Genomic DNA, 19,873 nt, shown 5'->3' with positions numbered 1-19,873 from the left:
TGCGGAAGCAAAGGGAGAAAACCCACCATGGGCACGTGGCTCACACCCACGAGGACAGGTTCTTGGCTTTCCTGGCTTCTAGAGTCAGAGTGGACGCCTTGAAGGACAGGGAGCTGGGCCAGGGACTCGAAGAACCCAAGTCTCATTGTTCCTGGCTGATAGTGATCATGTGAGAGGCTAAGGTAGATTCTGTCTACAGAGCAAATTCTAAGCTATCTCAGTTTTGGAAATCCGTAGACTAGATGGTCAACGTCTTCTGAGATTCTTCAGTAGCCAAAGCAGATTTCTATTTTTATTGGAAGAAGGAAGATTCTTAACCAAAGCCAGAGTGGGTGGGGCCAGATTGCCTTCCCTGATTGCTCACTTCCCGGTAGTTGCCAGGCACCAAGGAGACTCACCAAGATAGGTTTGGGCAGATTTTCGTTCTCACAGATGTCTGGCAGAGGAACTCCGAAGAGCTGTCCTGGCATGGGCGACGTTGGTGACATGGGCAAGTTGTCCAGGTGAGTGCTAGAGCCCCTCCAGAAGGCCCAGTTGATGATAGACCTTCTCCTTCGATACGTCTTCTGACCCGAGTCTAACAAGATGGGAGATCATTGGGGAAAGCGGTTTAATTCACTTCACCTTATTTCTTTCTACAATGGCTCAAAAAAAGAGAGAGAAAATGGTGTATGGAAGCCCTATCAAAGCAATCTATGAAATTTCATTATAATACTTTACAAATTAAGGAAGAATCATGTGGGATTTTATCCACGGGTCGGGGAGAGGGGGAGACTAAAATGGGTATCTTTTTAGAACTTTGGTCCTGAGTTCATAGGTAAAATGAAGGGTCGATTAAAAACTTAAAGCAAAATGTGCGTCTATGCCCACACAATTTCCCCCTTAGCTCTAAGAGACAGGAAAGGAGAAAGGGGAGAGAGGAAGGAGAAAAGGGGGCAGAGATAAAAACAAGATAAAAGCGTGGAAGAGGAATGAGAGAGGAGGAGTTTGCTCCTATTGTTTTCTAGACACAAAGAATTCTCGTTTCCTGATTTGCTTCTCTACTACTGAGACAGGAAGCTAATGTTTTACAAAAACTCTTATGTATCTTTTTTCAGTTCACAAAATATGTTTACTGCAGGACAGATCCCATGCAAACTTGAGAGGAACCTCTAGGCCCCAGGGTAGTTGGTGATAAACTCTAGAAAGAAACTTGAACTCCTACTGGCTTGAACAAGTAGAGACAAGAGATAGTCCCAGCCCCTGGAGAATGGGGCTGAGGGGAGGGGTTGGGGGTGTTAGAAAGAGAAAGCTTGATTCTGGAAGCCCCAAGTATTGTAGGTAAATTTATTCCACATCCCCAGCTGACACCTAAAGCAGGGATTTGTAATTCAAGGGGAAAGGGGTAGACAAATGGAGAGAAGGGAGATGGTACAGACAAGAATCCAAAATGAAGAGCTTGAGGGAAGGCTGGGGAGGAAGAGGGTGAACAGGAAGGGCGATGTTGGTCTAGAGTCATCATATTCACAAACTGCTTTACTGAATGGTGACTCCTTTACAACTACTTAAATAGAAAAAAAATCTGGGCAAAAGCACAGGCTATGATTCTTTTCGTTAGTGCTTCATTAGTGGATGACACCGCTGGAGAAATGCAGGTGGCACTCAGCAGTGTGGGTGGGGCTCTGGCTATGTCTGCAGTCCCGGCCGCCTTCTCTTTTAAGTGTGTCCTTCCTAAGTTTGCTCATTTGCTTAAGCCTCTTGTTTGGGTTAGGGCAAGTTTGGGTGGTTTTATGTGAAACCTCACTATTCTAATACTAGAGCCTTTATTATGGGGTAAGGGAAATCTGTGTTCACAGAGAATCTGGTGCAATAGAAGGCTAATAAGGAGGGAGAGAGATTTCTGCAGAAACCATTAGTCCTTCTGCTTGCTCATCAGGACGGGTTCCAGGTGAGGTAGAATCAGCTTTCTAACACAGCACTGACAGCCTCTTTTCTCTTTTGATAATGTGATCATAAGGGAACACACAGTATGGTGTGTTACAGTCAGTACAAAAGAGGCATTGTAGCACCTGCAGCGCTGCCTGAGCCTTTGGCTGGACCCGGGAGGAAGGTTAAAGCAGAAAAAGTACCAAGGATAGATGGGGCAAATGAGGGTTACTGGCTACAAGTTGGTGATGTTCGGTATCAGTTTATAAAACCACCTTCTGAAATGCTCTCCTATCAATTAGCAACTTTCAAAAGAAAAACAACAATGTACCTGCTTGGGGTAGAGAGTTGGGTCCTGGCTTGGGTGCTACATTTATGCTGGGGGAAGGAAAGCTTTTGAGTCAGGCTGGCTGCGTGGAGGAGGGAGAGAGCTGCTCACCACTCAGTTGCTGGCTTAACGCCAGGCGGCTGGGCTTGAGGATGAACTGGCACTGCATGTCGCGAGGAAGGTGTTCAATGAGGAAGGGTTCTTGGAGGTTTGGAGGCGTGCCGGAGTCCCTGGATCCCCGTGTCAAGAGTGCAGTGTCTCGAAGGTGGCTCATTTTAATTCCATAGGGGAATTCATGCCCTACCAAGAGAAGACAAAACGAAATACAAACATGGACTTGGGACTGATGAGCATCGTGAGTATGTGTACGACAAAGTGGACTGTGCTGCCCGCCATTCATCCCTGTGACTTTGGGGTACAGAGAATCTTTTTGTCCCTGTGGACCTACTTGTATGCCCTGACTGTTAAAGAGACCACTGCAGGAAGGCAGGGGACCCTCTGGGAAGTTAGCGCCACTATGTTGGGGGAGGGGTAAAGGGAAGGAGAAAAAGTATCTTTTAAGAATCCCTTACTGAGAATGATGGTCTGCCTTGGAGATGAGTGCATATGCTGTCTTTTTTTTTCCTCCTAGGTTGGCATTTAAGAAGGGCATTTTAAAGGGTATTCTAGTTTCTCCTTTGACACTAGATCTGAAAAATCTTCAGGCAACCCATGATTTAAAATAGTTATCCTGCATCATGAGCTCCATAATACACAAGCATTGTAAGGTTTGGGCAAGGAAATGTTCGTGGCCAAGATGATTTAAAGAACAGGATGAAAACGATCCTTGAGGAACATTACTGATTGTTTTGTTACTGTTTATTAGTTATGTAATTGTCTGCCCAGGAATATTATTATATTATTAGCTATGCAATTGGGAGTGGTTGTTTTATACTTCCCTCCCACTGACTCCTCCTGAGGGTGGGTTTTTTAGAGGATTAAAGTCATAGTAATAGATACAAAAAGAAAACCTTGGCCATCTGATTGGAACATGGTTGTTTTCCTCTGCCGTACTGTAAGTCATTCCATTCTCCCAGTGTAGTCCCTAAATACTGTTACTCTCTGTGCTTAAATAATGGCACAGAATAAGTTTACTTATTACAGAACTCAGTATACTCTTCAGGCTCTTCCTTGCTACCTGGCATACACATACAATGAAAGTGTATTATTAACTGCCAGGGATTAAGGCAAAAGGCTCTTATAATGAAAAAAATATGAAATTCATTTATCAAAATAGCCAGCAGCTAATTTACAGTTGTTTTCTAATACCCACTGAGACACAGAATTAAAACCTTATGCATTTTTTTTTTCTTTTTAGTGTACCAGTCCTATCCCTTGAACTCAGAGCCTGGGCCTGTGTGCTGGTCCCTGAGCTATTTTGCTCAAGGTGGATGCTCTACTATTTGAGCAGCTCCACTTCCAGCTTTTGGGTAGTTAACTGGAGGTAAGAATCTCAACAGATGTTCCTGCCTAAGCTGGCTTCAAATCTCCATCCTCAGATCTCAGCCTCCTTGATGTATGATCTGGTGGCATAATCTTATTAGGACAAGGTAGCAGTAGAAGCTTTAAATCGCAATGTTCCTAAAAGTTATCATCTCCTTAGTCTTCATTGCTTTTTAATAAATTACATTAAATTATATTGTTATTTTAGATACTTGATTCTATAATGACAACTTACATTGTTCACTTAAAAAAATGACATCAAAAGAAAAATACACCTGAAATGCAATCAGTCTTGCCTTTAGCTCTGCTGTCTAGCCTCCTCTTCTGTATTAGAATAGAGAGAGACATTTTGCAGGAACCTTTTGTCTTATATGTCTGGGGTCAGTGGTGGTGACAGGGTTACAGGAGATGATGCAAATGCTTGCTTTACACAAAGCCTAGCAGGTACTACTCACTCATTTCCCAATCTGCTATCGACACTGTCCCTTGTAACTAATCTACGTCAATTAGCTACACTGCATGAAATTATTGATCAAGATGTATTTTTTTGAAGTGAGGTGTCACCTGTTTATAATTCCTACCAACAACAGGAGGAGTGTAAGGTCTGAAGACCAGCGTAAGCTAGCCTAGTGAGACTCTGTCTTAAAATAGCATTCCTTACAACAAATGCTGGAAAACTTGGCTAGAGGAACAGTATAGTTCATTAGTTTTGTAAATTACTCTCTAAAGACACTTAGGAATCAGCATGGGTTATTTATCTCATTTTTTAAAGAGGCTTAGGAAAGTTCTGGGCACAGAAAAGATGATTAGATGCTCACTGATGATGGATTATAGGAGGTTTCCTATAGAAGCAACATAGTAGGAAAGGAGGGAACAGAGACTTCAAGAAGTGAACATAAAAACTTACATATGGAGAAGAATACCAGTACATATTGCTTTCTCACAGAGAAATTAGAAAACGTGACAAGCTAAAGTGAAAAAGCAAAGTGAATATTTTATATTTCTTTCCCTAACTGTACCATTAGCTTGTGGCATGAAAAAAAAATCCAATTGTCTAGCACGCAGTAAATGGTTAGTAGGTATTAAATGCATACCCCATGAAAGAGGTATATTATGGATTGGGACCACTTCCAAGACATTTAGAATTATAGTTATGACAGAATGCCGGCTTAGATTTCCCCAGAAACTTACCAATGAGTGGGTATGGTGCGGCTTCTTTTCCAGAATTAACCCATAACTGGTAATCTTTCTCAGAGCCCTTGGAGATAAAAGAATTAAAAGTCACCATACATCTTTCATGTTTGACACTTGCATCATAAAGATACACTTGGGGGGGGTATTTTATGCTTTGCAAAAAGAAAATTCAGGGTCATGGGGATAGTTATGGTTTTTCAAGATGGTTTTGCTAGTTCCTACAACTCATCTCCCATGCACGAAGGATTGGCTTCCTCTTTACCAGGCTACAGATTCCCCGCCCCCTCCCCCACAACTGCAGTGGGGTCAGGGTCTCACTACATAGGTGATGTGAATGAGAAATCAATATGCCACTGCACAGATTGATGCAAGAAGCTTGGAGGAGATAGATAGATGGCTTCAGTTGGGACAAGAACAGTCCCGGAAACAGAACAGAGAGGTTTACCTAGATAAGGGACTGGGTCAAGGAAAAGCAAACCCGTCACCAGCACTATTCTAACCCAGTAATACTATTAATCCATGAGAAAGAGACAACACTCTATCACTTAGCTCCTGCTGAGTCTGCCAGCCAGGGACAAAGCAAAATGTTTCACACGAATAGTCAAGTGTGTTGGTGATATTTCCTATTCTTTAACTGCTCTTGGCTATGGCAAAGGCCCAACAGACAACTGCTGGTCACACACACAGATTGTCCTATCTATCTTCTTCGTCCCATCCCTTGATCAGAGAGGAGGAGCAATCTAACAACTCTTTTGATTTTTAGGCAGTATTGAAAACACCGTGAAAATCTCTTTAACCAGGATTAACTAAGGTAACTCGCATTCCTGATTAAATAAAACTTAAGTTTTGTCTGGTCTAAGCAGACTAAAATCCGTAAAGAATTATAGATAGGAAAAATGATTAATGTATTGAACTCTTTCCCTACCCCTTAAACTACTCTTCTCTAAGCTCTATTGATAGAGGTCAGAACTCGATTCAGTCATCTCCTTTGCTAAACTTTTATTAATTAGGTTGTGTGTCCCAAATTGCGGTAGCACTGAGTTCTTTCAGCACAGCATGGTGAAGAGCAAATCTAAATACATCAGCAATACTACGGCAGATGCTAAGTGTGCCAGACCACATCATTGTCACCGGAGTATCTTCCTGGAGACTCTGACTGAAATGTTTAGGTTCTTTGCTTGTTTGCACACCTCAGAAGCCCTTGCCTTCAATTAAAGGACTCATCACAGGCTTTGCAGAGCTCGCAGGGAGCCATGGGATGAACCCCCCCCCATCCTTAATCTTCTACCTCATCCTCAGGTATACGCCAATCTTTCCCACTAATAAAATTTCCAAAAGTTTCCTCTGCCCCAGAAAGCAAAAAGTGAGAAACTACAAGCAAAACAATGTGGACTGCACACTAAGGATCTTCAAATTCATGACAGCGTCCAGAGCTCTCCTCACTTACAAACTGCCCTGAGTCTCATCACCCACAAACCACCATATCGTCAGGACCTGTAGTCAGTGAACAGGGCCTGTTTATGTTAATCATACAAAAGGGTCTCACTGCATTCTTCCCATACATGTATATGAGGTGCTTTGATCAAATTTGCTACTCTGTAATTCTTTTTATCCCCCATTAAATTTTTTTAATGTGCTTTACTATTAGTCTGTTTTCACACAGTCACCCCCCTCCCTGATACCAGCGCCTCTTCTCCCCACCTTTCGCTGTCCTTGATGTAAAAATTCTACTACAGAACACATTATTCTGAATTTGTCATTATCCCAAGACCAACTCGTAGGCAAACTGTCAGATAATGCCAAGAAGGAAGGGGGAAAGAAGGCTGAAACTCTATTAAGAATTTTCTAGCAAAGATGTTTTTGTGTGTGAGTGGAGATATATAGTGCACTTAGTGTAAAGCTTTCCTGTCTTTATTTTCTACATATGGGGGACAAAATAGGACAGATATGTTATCTTACAAAGCACAGTATTTACATCTAAGTTTACTAAATACTACTTTGAATCAAAAATTTCTTTATAATTAGGATGTAGGAAGTAGAGGCAGGAAGACCGTGAATTCAAGGCCAGCCTTGAGATTCTGTCTCAAAGCAAAACAAATAAAAAATATCTAGCAGAGTAACTTACGGTTATCCCTAGCATTTGTAATGACATGTTGATGACTTCACTCGCTGTATCTGAATTCATTACTGTTATAGTTTTGGACTGTAGGGGGGAAAAAAAAGAAATAAGAGATACATCTACAAATAAGGAAATTAAAGACAAATAATCATTGCTAAATGATGATCCAAAGACGAATCTTGCTTTCAAGCACAAATAGCATAAGGCACGAGACTTTAAGTAGGACACAGACCCTTCTTACTTTTACCCCTTGATATGCCCTTTACTAAAACATTTCTTTTTCTTGTAGAACCTAAGCTCAAAAAATACAAGAGCTTAAGCAAAGAGTATACATGGACCCCACTTCACATCACATACACACACAGCAAATCAGTCAGGCTGCCCTCTGCCTCATTTGCATATTGCAGTGGGAAATCTAAGAACAGAGAAAGTGCTGGGTCTCTCTTTCTGTACTCATAATATCTAAGTTTTTTCTATGTGTCTAGCCCTTGTGGTTACTAAGACTTTCATGAGAGGACTTAATCAGTGAGCACTGAACATACTAGAGAGCTCAATTCTCTTACCGGCTATGCAGATAAGTTTGTATGCAGGATAATTATCAGATAAAGCAGGTGGCTCTGATAGCCAAGGATTACATGATACACTCAAAAAAAGTGGCATGAAAAAAACACGTAAAATTAAAAATAGAGAAGTTTAAATCTCCTGAGAATGTATGGGTTGTCATTGTGTTCTAGTCTTTCTTTACTGTGGGCCAAGTACTTGTCTGGACAAATTGTTTTTATTTGAATTTTAAAATTTTTTTTTAAAAGATCATTGTAAATGCACTGATTTCAAAATGCGCTTCTTATTGTCCCAAATACAGCTTTAGAAAGGGCTTCTGCATCTGTTTTTCAAGTCAACAAGCCACCTTGATTCCACTTAAAGACACTCTCTCGTAAAGTCTTTTGTACAGAATCTTTCTAATTACCTGGATACTAAGCTAGTTTTGCTAACCATTAGACATATATGCTCCACAAAGTAATTACAGAAGTATATTTTCCCCTGCATGGCTTTCTGGGAGTCAGCACAAATGAATGGTAGAAGGTAGAGCACTTTGGCTAGAAATCAAATAACAGAAAATGGAAAGACCTGGCTATCCATTCCAGATCGGCAGAATTCACTGACAGGCTCTGCACCACAAGAGGCCAAGAATAATCTATTTCCTCCACATGCACTACTCTTGGGGGTGATCTTTTAGAAGCAGTGCTGGCCGAGACATTGGCTCTGTCACTTCATCCTGGATGTAGCCTCGCTTTTAATGATAAATAAGTCAGGGGACTTTCCATGAAAATTCTTTTCATACTGAACTATCCCTCCACTGTACTAAAGCAAACAGATCATGGCAGTCTCCTACCGTAAAAATGTGAATAGTTCCTGCAAGAATTTAAGTCAGATACCTGAACTGGTTAGAATATATGCCTAACTTGGGTTTTGTCCAATGCATAACTCATTCAGACTACATAGCTTTCCACAAAACTATTCCATGCGATCTAGGGCTACTAGAGGGACAGTCCACAGCATAAAAATATAATTTTCCAGCCAAGCACTGGTGGCTCATGCCTGTCATCCTAGCTACTCAGAAGGCTGAGATATGAGGATCAACATTTGAAGCCAGCCAGGGCAGGAAAGTCTGAGAGACTCTTTATCTACTATTAACCACACACACACCCATGCACAAAAAAAAGAGCCAGAAATGGAGCTATGGTGCGAAGTGGGAGAGTACTACTAGCCTTGAGTAAAAAAGCTTACTTGGTTCTGAGTTCAAGTCCCCAGGACCAGCGCACACACAAGCACACACACACAAAGTTTCCAACTTGTTTATAATGTTTCTGCTCTTGAACTATAGCTTCAGCCAACCCACTACACAGACTGGTATTAAAGACCATACCAAAACACCGGGAGCCAGAAGCATGCTATCCCTTACAAAAGCCATCTTCCGCAAGTGACCCATTTTTTCTTCACCTGAGGGATTCAATCCTCCAAATCTCAAAGAATGAAGGACTTTTCCTGAGCACTCTTGACTTAAGAATTGACAAGCAGGGGGAAAAAACCCCTGAAGAATACTTCCCTGTACAGAAAATATCTCCTTGCTTACTAACTGCCTTTTGCTAACACAAATCTCGCAGAATCATTCATGCCAGGGAGAGAAAAGACACATCTCACAGGCCAGAATCTTTCCATGGGTGAGTGTTAAATACTATGGTGAACATAGATCTCTCGCTGCTTTTTCTCTGTGGTTTCCTTTCATACATACAAAGATTTGCACAGACTCAGGAAAAAGCATTCCCCCCCAACTATGGTATTTCAGTAGCACATTCATACTTTGTCATCTGTCTGTCTGTCTGTCTGTCTGTCTCACTCTCCTTGACTCCATGCTGTTCTCTACCTGAGGCAGGGACTTGGAATTGAATTTTCTGGCCGAGAAACACTTACATAGGCACAATTCCCAATGTCCTTGGTGAAGATTTTGAGGGGAATGCTCTTCGGGTAGTCCTTCTCTTTCTCTAGATTGATGTATCTAATCAAATGCAACGACAACCCAAAAAACACTGAGTCAGATGGAATTCGCTGACGGCTTACTTTTCAAAATCAATCGCTTTTGATCACATTCGAAATCGGCTTACGTACTACTTTTAAAAAAGACACGGGACAGACTCAGCCAAGTCAGATTACATGGTGGGTTGAAAGAGAATTTTAAAAAAAAAAGGTTTCTTCAGGACATTAGGCATGGACACCAAAAAAACCAAAAACCAAAAACCAAAACCAAAACCCAGAAAGAATGAGACATGCATTTTGCCAAGTGAGGTTCGAGAATCATGATCAGGGTCATATAAATAAATATATAGATCGATTTCTCCTTAAAGTCTCCCTGCCTATTCTGAACAGGTTTGGCCCCATATACTTACTAAGTGTGAGAATATATTCAATACTTCACTAGGCCAACCCAGAGCCATGGCTTCTCATTTCCCATTTAGTTTTCTACCAGCCTGGAATTCTTAACTCTCCCGTAGCTTGTGGAGGGGGAAAGGGCAGGAAGGAGGAGAGCTAGGGGTTTAGCTGAGGAGCTGAAGTTAGCCATTTTGGTCTAGATACTGGATTTGTGAGGTGGACTATAGAAAATCGTGCACTTTTGAACAAATCTATTAATTGGTAGTTTGAGGATGACAGGAAGAGGTAGAAGAGATGACTTAATTTCAGTCTAAAATGACTGAAACAAACCCCAATTTTCTCCTCCCAGAAAGGCTTACACCGAGAACATTATTTTACAGTCAGTCGTTGCAACTATACAATCTAAACAACCGATGATATTTTTTGAGGGCAAGCGAGTAATTTCTAGTAAGGGTGAAGGGAAGCGTTTGGGGATATAACTCTGCAGCACACGATTTTAAGCTCTTTTACCACAGGTGAAACATTAAAAATCAGAATATTGAAAAAAAAATTACCTCTGAAGGAGAGTGAGCCACGTGTCCTTTTGTTCCGGACAACTGCCAACAAAGAAAATAAGAGTGGAAGATGGAACCACAGAAGTAATTTATACCAACATTATATTCACAGACACCTCCCATTTCCACTCTGTAAGGAAGCTACATGGTTTGTGTAAAAAAACAACAGCAGCAACAAAACATGTTCTGCACGTTTCTGTTGTAGAATTTTCCTTTGGCTTTTTCTCGGTTATTCTGTTGCTCTGCCAATATTTCTCATCTTTTCATGCATTTCAGTTGGATTTTTTTTCTTTTGGCCTCTTTATTTGTATTTAAAAATTATTTTCTGGTAATCTGGGGGATGAGTCACCTCGGGGTGGGCTTCTGTTACTGAGCTTCTTTCTCCTTTTTGTCCCTTCTGTATGCCAAGGAATTTTCTGTTGCCTTCTTGACACTGTTCTAACTGTTCGACTGTCTAGTCAGACTGTGTCGCTGCTCTGGTTTCAGCAGACAATGAATTTGGTGGGATGGAGTTACAAATTCTGTCTCACCGGTTCACCAAGGAGTATACTCACTGAACAGCGTCTGCACATGGACAGTGGAACTCCCCTTGTCTCGTTCCTCTTGCTTTCCATTCACCTCTGTACTCTGCTTCTTCAGGACTTGCAGGGGTTTGTGAGTTTTAGTGACCCTGTACCCTCTGGTGTCTTAAAAACCAGGAAACTCGCCCGACTGAGGTTGGTGCCTTCTTCCAAGTGCCAACTCTCCTCTCAGATCACCCCAGGTTTGTCACCTCTTCAGAACCCTTAGGTGAGTTACAATTGTGTGTATTTTGCTCAGCTTTCCGAGCTGTTATCCGTAGGCTGGTCAGTGTGCTAAGACTGCACTCTGCCATACCAGAGGCAGAATTCCTCAACCGTTGGCTTTGAGAGATCAAGTCATTTTAAAATCAAATGTATGTTTTTGCAAGAAAGTATTTTTTTTCATTAGTTCACATTAACTATACAGTGTGGGATTTCTTTTGGTGCTATGTCAAGACAAGAATACAATATACATTGATCATATTTACTCTCTCTCATTCTTTAGACCAGTATGGTCACAGAGCTTATACAGTGAATTTCTGTATTCATCTCACATCCTTTTACGTTTTTCTGATCCAATTCCTAAACACTGGCACTCACATTTAAAATAAACTCTTGACGTGACTTAGATTTTGTCGGTTTTTCTTTTGATGGTCTTTTTTTTTCTGTTCTTGAAGGCAATCCAATATCCTATAACATTTACCTATTCCGTCCACCCCAGGGTTGGTGTAAGGACAGTTGCTCAGTCTTTCCTGATTTTGGTTTAGCTCTTCACAGTTTTGAGGAGTACTGTTCAGAGATTTTACAGACTTGTCTTCGCTTTGTGTTTGGCAGATGGTCTTCTCATGGCTAGATTAGCATTTATTTATGTATTTTTGCTTTTGCAGGGAGGGAAACACTACAGAGGCGAGTTGCTTTCTTTATCACCTTATAGTAAGGGGTTCCATGTCACCACTGTGACATTATTGATGATGTCAACTTTAACCACTTGGCTACAGAGCCATAGTTTGAGCAATGCTATGTGAGGAAAACATGTCCCCATGTCTTCCCCCTCTTGAAGTTGCATAGGAATTCTTTTCATTAAAGAGATCACTTGGAATTCCTCCTTTTACCAAACGGATTCAACAACAGGAAGTGATGATATCTGTAGAAATCGGTTTTTTTAAACCAAGAAACTAATATGCAGAAAATGACCCCCCAATAACATGCTTTTCCCAAATAAGCTCTTAAAAGCTCATGGTAGGCCAGCAATGCATAACAGAATTTAATGGCATGCTTGTCCTTATTAAAAGATTAACAGCTTGGAAGATATTTTAGTTGTCTGGTTTCAAGACAATGCCTGAATAGTTTGTTGCGACTGGAAAGAAAAGCAGAACAAAAAGCCTCAGGTGCAGGTCATGCATATTTGCCTTGAAGCGTAAAACAAAGACTGGAATATGGATACAGTTGCTGGAAACGACAGATGTGAATCAACAAACTCTAACTAATCATGTCCTGGCTAATAAGGACACATATTCTGAATTTATGAATCTATTCACCACTCTCCAGGCTTCAGACTGAGTCTTAGGAAACTCATTTTCACTCCATAGTATCAGAAATTCACTTTTGATGGTCATATCTCTGCAGACACCAAATCAGAAAGACAGTTCAGGGAACTTAGTCTTGTATCACACTTCATTTTGTTCGCATAACACAACACTACTGCTTTGGACAATCTGGGAGTAATATCAGGGAAAACTCATTCCTCAAACTTAGACTGGATTATTCTATAAAAATTGCTTGGGTGAAGATTTCTTTCAGTGGCTTGCAAAGACTGATCAGGTTTAATAACCAATATGTAAAACAGATACGTTGGCACTGCGGAAGCAGGGAGGATCCTAGAGGTCTGACGACTCGATTCCACACTCCTAATCCAGGTAGAACCCTTTCACAAAAATATCTCAGGCCACGCCAAGGAAACAGCTCTAAAAGTTCCCAATATTTATCATTTATTTTTAAACATTCGAATGAAAAAGTATGGCTTTAAAAAATAAGGCACATGAATAATTGACTTAAATACCTAAGCAGAATACAAGGTTTTTCCTTAAAAAATTAGAGGAACAAAATTTGTTTTTAATGGTAGCCAATCCAGCTAGGAAGGTGGCTCAGTGGTAGAATACTTGTCCAGCATGCATGAAGCCCTGGGTTTGATTCCTCAGTACCACATACACAGAAAAAGCTAGAAGTGGCGCTGTGGCTCAAGTGGTAGAGCGCTAGCCTTAAGCAAAAGAAGCTCAGGACCCTGAGTTCAAGCCCCAGGACTGGCAAAAAAAAAAAAAATTGAAAAATTAAAAAAAATTAGCTAATCCAAGCAAAGAGGAAGAGGAGCTGCGGTTCCTACCTGAAAGTAGCCACAAAGTTCACCGTGGGCCAGCCCAGGACAAAGGACTTGGTGGCATTAGTGTGGCCTTCTCCCACTTCGTCCACACAGCTAGCTGTCCACATGTCAGTCAATTTTATTTTATTTTTTATCTTAAAGTTATTGTTGTATCTAGAAAGAGAAAAAACAAAATGGTTGTGAGCTCACCATGTAAGGACAAGTTATAACTGTAGGATGCTTTTCAGACTACCGTTTCTGTATCAAAGGTAGTTCAAAACCACCTAGGCCAAAGTGCCTTTCTTTTACTATCATTATCTTTAAGTAGCTACACAAAGGAGTTGCCATTGAACAAAGTGGTTTATGAATGCAATAGCTTTTGATCCGTGTCACCCCTTTCAACATCTTATCCCTCCCTCCCCGAGGTCGGTGCCTTTTCTCCAAAGACAAGAACATCTCTTCGCTCCACTCCAGGCTGAAATTAGAAATCTCAGGAAAGAACAGGGTATGTGCGCATATGTTTTGGAAGACATCAAATAAGGGATTTCCAGAGGCTTCCTTGAACAATCTGGCTGCTCAAGTTAGCATGCCGATAATTTCATTTTCCAAAAAAGCAGCTTTCCTTAAATCCAAGCAGCCAGCTGCGGATGGCTCCTACCTGTGATCCTTGCTTCTCAGGAGCCTGAGATCTGAGGATCAAGGTTTGAAGCCAGCCCCTGGAGGGAAGGGAAGTCTGCGAGACTCTCATCTCCAATTAACTACCAAAAAAGCTGGAAGGAGAGCTGTGGCTCAAGCGGTAGATCACTAGCCATGAGTAAAAGAAGCTCAGGGACAGCACCTAGGTCCTGAGTTCAAGTACCAGAACCAGCCCATGCATACGCACGCATGCAGGCACACGCACTTGCACACACATACACGTTCACACACACAAAGAAAATAGAAGAGAAAAACAACAGGCAACAGGATCTCTTCATTTTATTTCTTTAGCTCTACTTGTTACAAGAAGCCAGTTGGCATAATTGTGGGCGACGAATGTCTGAACATTGCAGTGTCAGGTGATTGTCACAGTAGATTTTGACGTGGTTGGCCTTTGAAATGCTGGATGAAAGGTTGATTCCTCAGGCCTACGTGTATGACAGAAAGCATTCATAAACTGGCCACACTATTTTTCTATACACTGAGCACTGGATTTGGAACAACAACTTGCCTGAAATTTCCTGCTACTACAAAAATTCTCACTTGCTTACTTTCAAAAATATTTAAGTGGCTGAATATTAAAGTGTACAAGTGTACAATTTATTGACAAGTTGAAAAACATTGCTATCTTGTGAAAGATTAAAGAAAACCCCTTAGAATTTACAATACACTTTGAACTGAGTTGTAGCAAGACTTTCCAACCTTTAAAAAAGCAAGTTTATTTTAACTTTAGTTTTCATCCATTTTACCTCGCATTCTGGCAAAAGAGCAAAAAAAAAAAAAAACCCCAAAACTGAACCCAAAGGACAAATCAAACTGAACCCTGTAATCTAAAATTAGAACCTAAACTAGACGAGAATACAAAGAGAGAGAAAGCGAATAGACTTCACGTGATTATCATTCATCTCTGGGGACCTGGAAGATGACCTACTTTTAATCAGCAGTAAAATTGCTTTTTGACAATTTCTCCCTGAGCCTCCCGTAAGGCCCTGTGATGTGGAAATGCCATATATTTTGACCTCATTGACATATTTCATACAAATGGTGGGGCTGAGACTTAATGAGTTAAAAAGCACTGATAGACAAAATACCCAGGGAAATTCAGGACCTCCTATACATAAGGAGGTGGAGCCAGAGAGATTACCAAAAGCCAAATAGCTTAAGTATCACAGCTGCAATCTGAACTGGGGGGAGGGAGCTGCTTCTGAAGGGTAGTTCTGAATCACTACCCTTCCCCCTCCCACCCCCATCTTCTATCTTTGGTCTACTTTCTTGTCTAACACAGAGAGCTAAAGACTTAAAAAATATTGTTATTGTAGAGTTGATATACAGAGGGGTTACAGTTACATGAATCAGGTAATAAGTGATGAGTACAATTCTTTTTGAACCATGTCTCCCCTTCCATTGCTCTCTCCTGGATTTTCCCTCCCATCCCCAGCCACAAGATGTACAGTTCATCTTCCACATAGTGTCTAGTGAGTATTCCTGTTGTATTTGTTCACCCTATGTTCTGCCTATTCTGTGCCCTCCCTTATTCCCCCAACTACAAACAAACCAACCAGACAAAAGGAAAAGAGAACAAAAACAGCAGCAATGCTAATTTTACAAAAATGTCTCTTTTCCTTTTCTTGGAGTTCGTTTCATAGACTATTGAAGACCTTCTTGATAAGAGAGAGAGGAGAAATAGGTTAGGAACATTTATGGACATAAAGCTAGGTGAACCAAGCTGGTAACTCCTGCCTGTAATCCCTGCTACTTGGGATGATTACAGTTCGAGGTCAGTCTGGGCAAAAAGTTAGCAAGACTCCATCAGAGCCAGGAAGCTGAGTGTGTGTTGGTATGCAGAGCGATTCTAACTGCATGCGAGGCACAGGAAGAATCATGGTCCCAGGCTGGCCTGGGACTCATAACAGAGAATACCAGCTGCCTTCTAAATAATTAAATGCTTGTAAAACAGATCCCATCATTAAAGTAAAAAGGAAGGCCCTAATTTTATTGGAGAAACTATTTATCTTTCTAATGAATATCAAGAGTGGTCAGGAAGGCCCCCAGCTGGCTTTCATACGTGTTCTAATTTCCTACAGGAAAGAATGACAAGACTGGCAAACCATTTCCAGCAAGTGTGGTCAACACCGGGCACAGACTGGAGCAAATGTAATACCTGAGTCAGTCACAGGGGGCGCCCGCCCATGTTCTCTACTGCATCTGCTCCAATTCAACTCAGATTAAAAACAATAATAAATGTGGCAATAGGGGCCATTGTTTAGCCCCCTTGAGTTTGCCCCTGTAAAGGCGAGCTGAAGACTGAACCGCCCTTTCTGAAGGAAGCCTGAAGATGAGCTGATGAAACACCAAGTCCACCTGCTCCCCTCCTACCTGCTGCTGTGACCAGCAGGGCTAAGTGCTCGTCTCAAATTAGTTCAGCAAATTCAAGGGTGCCAGGGCTCCAATTATCCTCCAGTTGAGGATGACAAGGGACATGCCAGACTCAAGTTTGGTATTGCAGAGACGTTCCTCTTGGTGGTTGTTTTATTTTTTAAAAAATGTTAAGTTCCCATCTCCCCTCCCCATGAAATAGAAAGCCCCCACATTCGAGGTCAAGCTAGAAAAGAGAATGATCATGTCCATGACATTCTTTACATAACCCTTACCTGTATTTAGGTCCCAGCACACATAGGGACCCAGTACTTTTCTGGGGGAAAATTATTTTAAAAGATATAAAAGACTTCTGTCATTGCAGCTACTCAGGAGGTTGAAATCTGAGAATCAAAGTTCAAAGCCAGCCCAGGCAGGAAAGGCTGTGAGACTCTTATCTCCAATAAACCACCAGAAAACCACAAGTGGCGCTGTGGCTCAAGTGGTAGAGTGCTAGCCTTGAGCTGAAGAGCTGAGGGACAGCGCCCAGGCCCAGAGTTCAAGCCCCACGAACAACAACAACAACAACAAAAAGATATAAAAGAAAACTCCTTTTTTTTTTTTCAAAAGCAAAACAAACAGGAAACTCCAGATATTAGCTATCAGAGCAGAAGGCTAAACATTCTTTTGGTCAGTGTGGTCTCCCTTTGTGGAGATGCACTTTTACAATGATAACAGGAAGAGAGGGTAGCAGTATACTCACTTGATTTTGGTCGCCACGAACAGATCGTTGAATAGGAAGAGGTGGCGCTCCTGCCTCTGCAGGCCTCTTTTGAGTTCCACCTGGCCATCAATCAGCAGAGTCCTGTTGGAGCACAGGAAGGATGACAGGAACGCACACGTGTCGATGCCGGCTGAGGGACTGTCCCTGTAACAGGCCACGGGGTGCAGATCTGTTACTCAAATGATCTACTCCAAGACAAAGGTTGATAAAACTGCTGCTTCTATAGTTGGTCCCTGGAATAGATTGCATGCTGCAGATCAGCCAGTCTAAGACAAAGCTTTACAAAATTGTTGCTTATAGTTAGCCAAGAAATATGGAACAGGATACATTTTCAAACGCCACATTAGGAAGTGGCGCTGTAGCTCAAGTGGTAGAGCGCTAGCCTTGAGCTGAAGAGCTGAGGGACAGCGTCCAGGCCCAGAGTTCAAGCCCCACGACCGACCAAAAAAACAAAAAGAATCTCAAATGCCACATAGTGTCTTAACCGATCATATACACTATGCACATGCACATATACATGTTTTATACATATATGTATATAAACATACATATATATGCATGTATATACACATATATATACACACATATACATATATATACACACACACATTAAAAATTTTGTGCTGCAATACCCAGCTCAACACTCACATTTATAGGAGGAAACAAAACACAAATAATCTGTCTTTTCAAATTGCAACCCCAGTCAGTGCTTCCTGCTAAAAAATATATTCCACAGTAAGATGACTCTGAAGTTTTTATTTTCATGTGGCATGCAGTCTCTTTCAGTCTCTTGTAGTGTGGAAATGAGGGAAAGGTAAGATGATAACCTATGTATCCTCTTCATACAGCCCGGGAGTATTGACAAGTTCTAATCTGAACACAGCTCTAAAATGATCTAACAATGATGGCAAGCAGAGGCGATGAATTAACCTTCTACTGCCACTTACTTATATATTAACATTCCCTTTTCCAATGGATTAATGAAGTCATTTCTGAAAGGCAAGGACCATATTTATTTGTTTGCTTTTTATTTGTAGTAAAAAGCAGCTAATGGGCTGGGAAGGTGGCTCAGTGGTAGAGCACTTGCCTTGCATGCATGAGACCCTAGGTTCGATTCCTCAGCACCACATAAGCAAAAAAAAAAAAGCCGGAAGTGGCGCTGTGGCTCAAGTGGTAGAGCGCTAGCCTTGAGCTGAAGAGCTGAGGGACAGAGTCCAGGCCCAGAGTTCAGGTCCCACAACCAGCAAAAAAAAAAAAAAAAGCAGCTAACAGCTTCCCTGAAACCTGATCAGAGTAATCTCTCTCCATGTTATCACTAAGGATTAATTTAAAAAAGAGTTTACCTTTAGCAACAGCCTTTTTTGGGCGGTGGGTGGGAGGGGGGTTGTGGGGCTGGAACTCAGGGCCTGAGTGCTATCCCTGAGCTTGTTTGCTTAGTGCTACCACTCTACCACTTTGAGCTACAGCTCCACTTCCATTTTTTGAGTAGCTAATTGGACATAAGAGTCTCATGGGAACTTTTCTGCCCTGGCTGGCTTTGAATCATGATCCTCAGATCTCAGTCTCCAGTAGGAACACTTTTTTAAAGTGCTATTATTGCTTCTTATTGATCACCAAAGAAAGTCAACTAAAACTCTTAGAAAGGGCTATGTTTAGAAGTAGCCATCAATTAGAGATTCTAATGACAAGCACTAGATAGGATCCAGACAACTGGCATACTAACTAGTACAGAGTTGTCACTCAGTACTTGTTCAATAGCTGAACACAATTTACCTTCTAAAGCATTCCCCACATTTCAAAGCCTATTCCAAATGCCATCTCTTCTATGAACATTTTCTCAATTGAATGTTTGCTTGTCATCGCATGTACGGCTGATCTTTTGCTTCCTATCTCTCAAGAATTCTCATTCACCATCTATTGCACACACCATGCAGTCAATTGCTCATAGTAAAGGATGCGTTGCTGGGTTCCTGACATGTCACAGGTACGGGGCGTGGATTCGGCCCATGCCTTCAAGGAGTCAGCAGTCTGACAGGGGAATAGATGAGTGAACACTGTGATACACCACAGTCAGAGCAGTACAAGGAACAGAGAGGAGGAAAATGGGGCCCCGATCTGAGGCTGACTGACTTCCATTTCTTGGAGGGTGGACAGACAGATGGGTGAAGAGGCAAGGAGCATCACAAAGATGAGCGGGTGTTTGCACAATTGTTGGGAATTCAGGAAGGCGGAGGCAACAAGGGTCTGGGAAGTATCCCCGTAGAAGGAGCTTGATCAGGGGAGTTTTCTTTCCACGTTAGGGGTTAATCAAACCTTGTCTCAGCCAGCTGGTCACTCACACCCAGTTACTCAGGAGGCTGAGATCTGAGGATCATGCTTCAAAGCCAGCCCAGGCAAGAAAGTCCAGAAGTGGACCTGTAGCTCAAAGTGGTGGAACAAAAAAGGTCAGGTACAGTGCCCAAGCTCTGAGTTCAAGCCGCACAACTGACAAAAAAAAAAAAGGCAAAAAACAAACCTCAAATCACTTTGTAAGCTTTTAAGCAGGACACTGTGATTTGAAATAAGTTGAGGAAAGTATAAGAGGAGGGCAACTTAGAAGAAGGGAGAGCCAT

General features: G+C 41.7%; 1 protein-coding gene across 1 annotated transcript in view; it reads right to left on the bottom strand.

Annotated features, from left to right (window-relative positions):
- Positions 1 to 19,873, bottom strand: part of Arhgap20 (Rho GTPase activating protein 20) — a 56,903-nt gene that overhangs the window by 12,524 nt on the left and 24,506 nt on the right. Inside the window, exons 3-10 of the mRNA XM_070038140.1 lie at positions 17,241 to 17,405; positions 13,451 to 13,600; positions 10,511 to 10,552; positions 9,501 to 9,585; positions 7,035 to 7,112; positions 4,907 to 4,973; positions 2,345 to 2,533; positions 399 to 577 (exon numbers count right to left, since the gene is read on the bottom strand). Of these exons, the coding sequence (XP_069894241.1) occupies positions 399 to 577; positions 2,345 to 2,533; positions 4,907 to 4,973; positions 7,035 to 7,112; positions 9,501 to 9,585; positions 10,511 to 10,552; positions 13,451 to 13,600; positions 17,241 to 17,405 (955 nt within the window). The remainder of the gene's footprint in view (positions 1 to 398; positions 578 to 2,344; positions 2,534 to 4,906; positions 4,974 to 7,034; positions 7,113 to 9,500; positions 9,586 to 10,510; positions 10,553 to 13,450; positions 13,601 to 17,240; positions 17,406 to 19,873) is intronic.

Source organism: Dipodomys merriami, unplaced genomic scaffold (assembly GCF_024711535.1).
Source record: "Dipodomys merriami isolate MVZ:Mamm:240054 unplaced genomic scaffold, mDipMer1.0.p SCAF_29, whole genome shotgun sequence".
Taxonomy (NCBI): domain Eukaryota; kingdom Metazoa; phylum Chordata; class Mammalia; order Rodentia; family Heteromyidae; genus Dipodomys; species Dipodomys merriami.
This window is presented reverse-complemented; position numbering and strand designations above follow the sequence as displayed.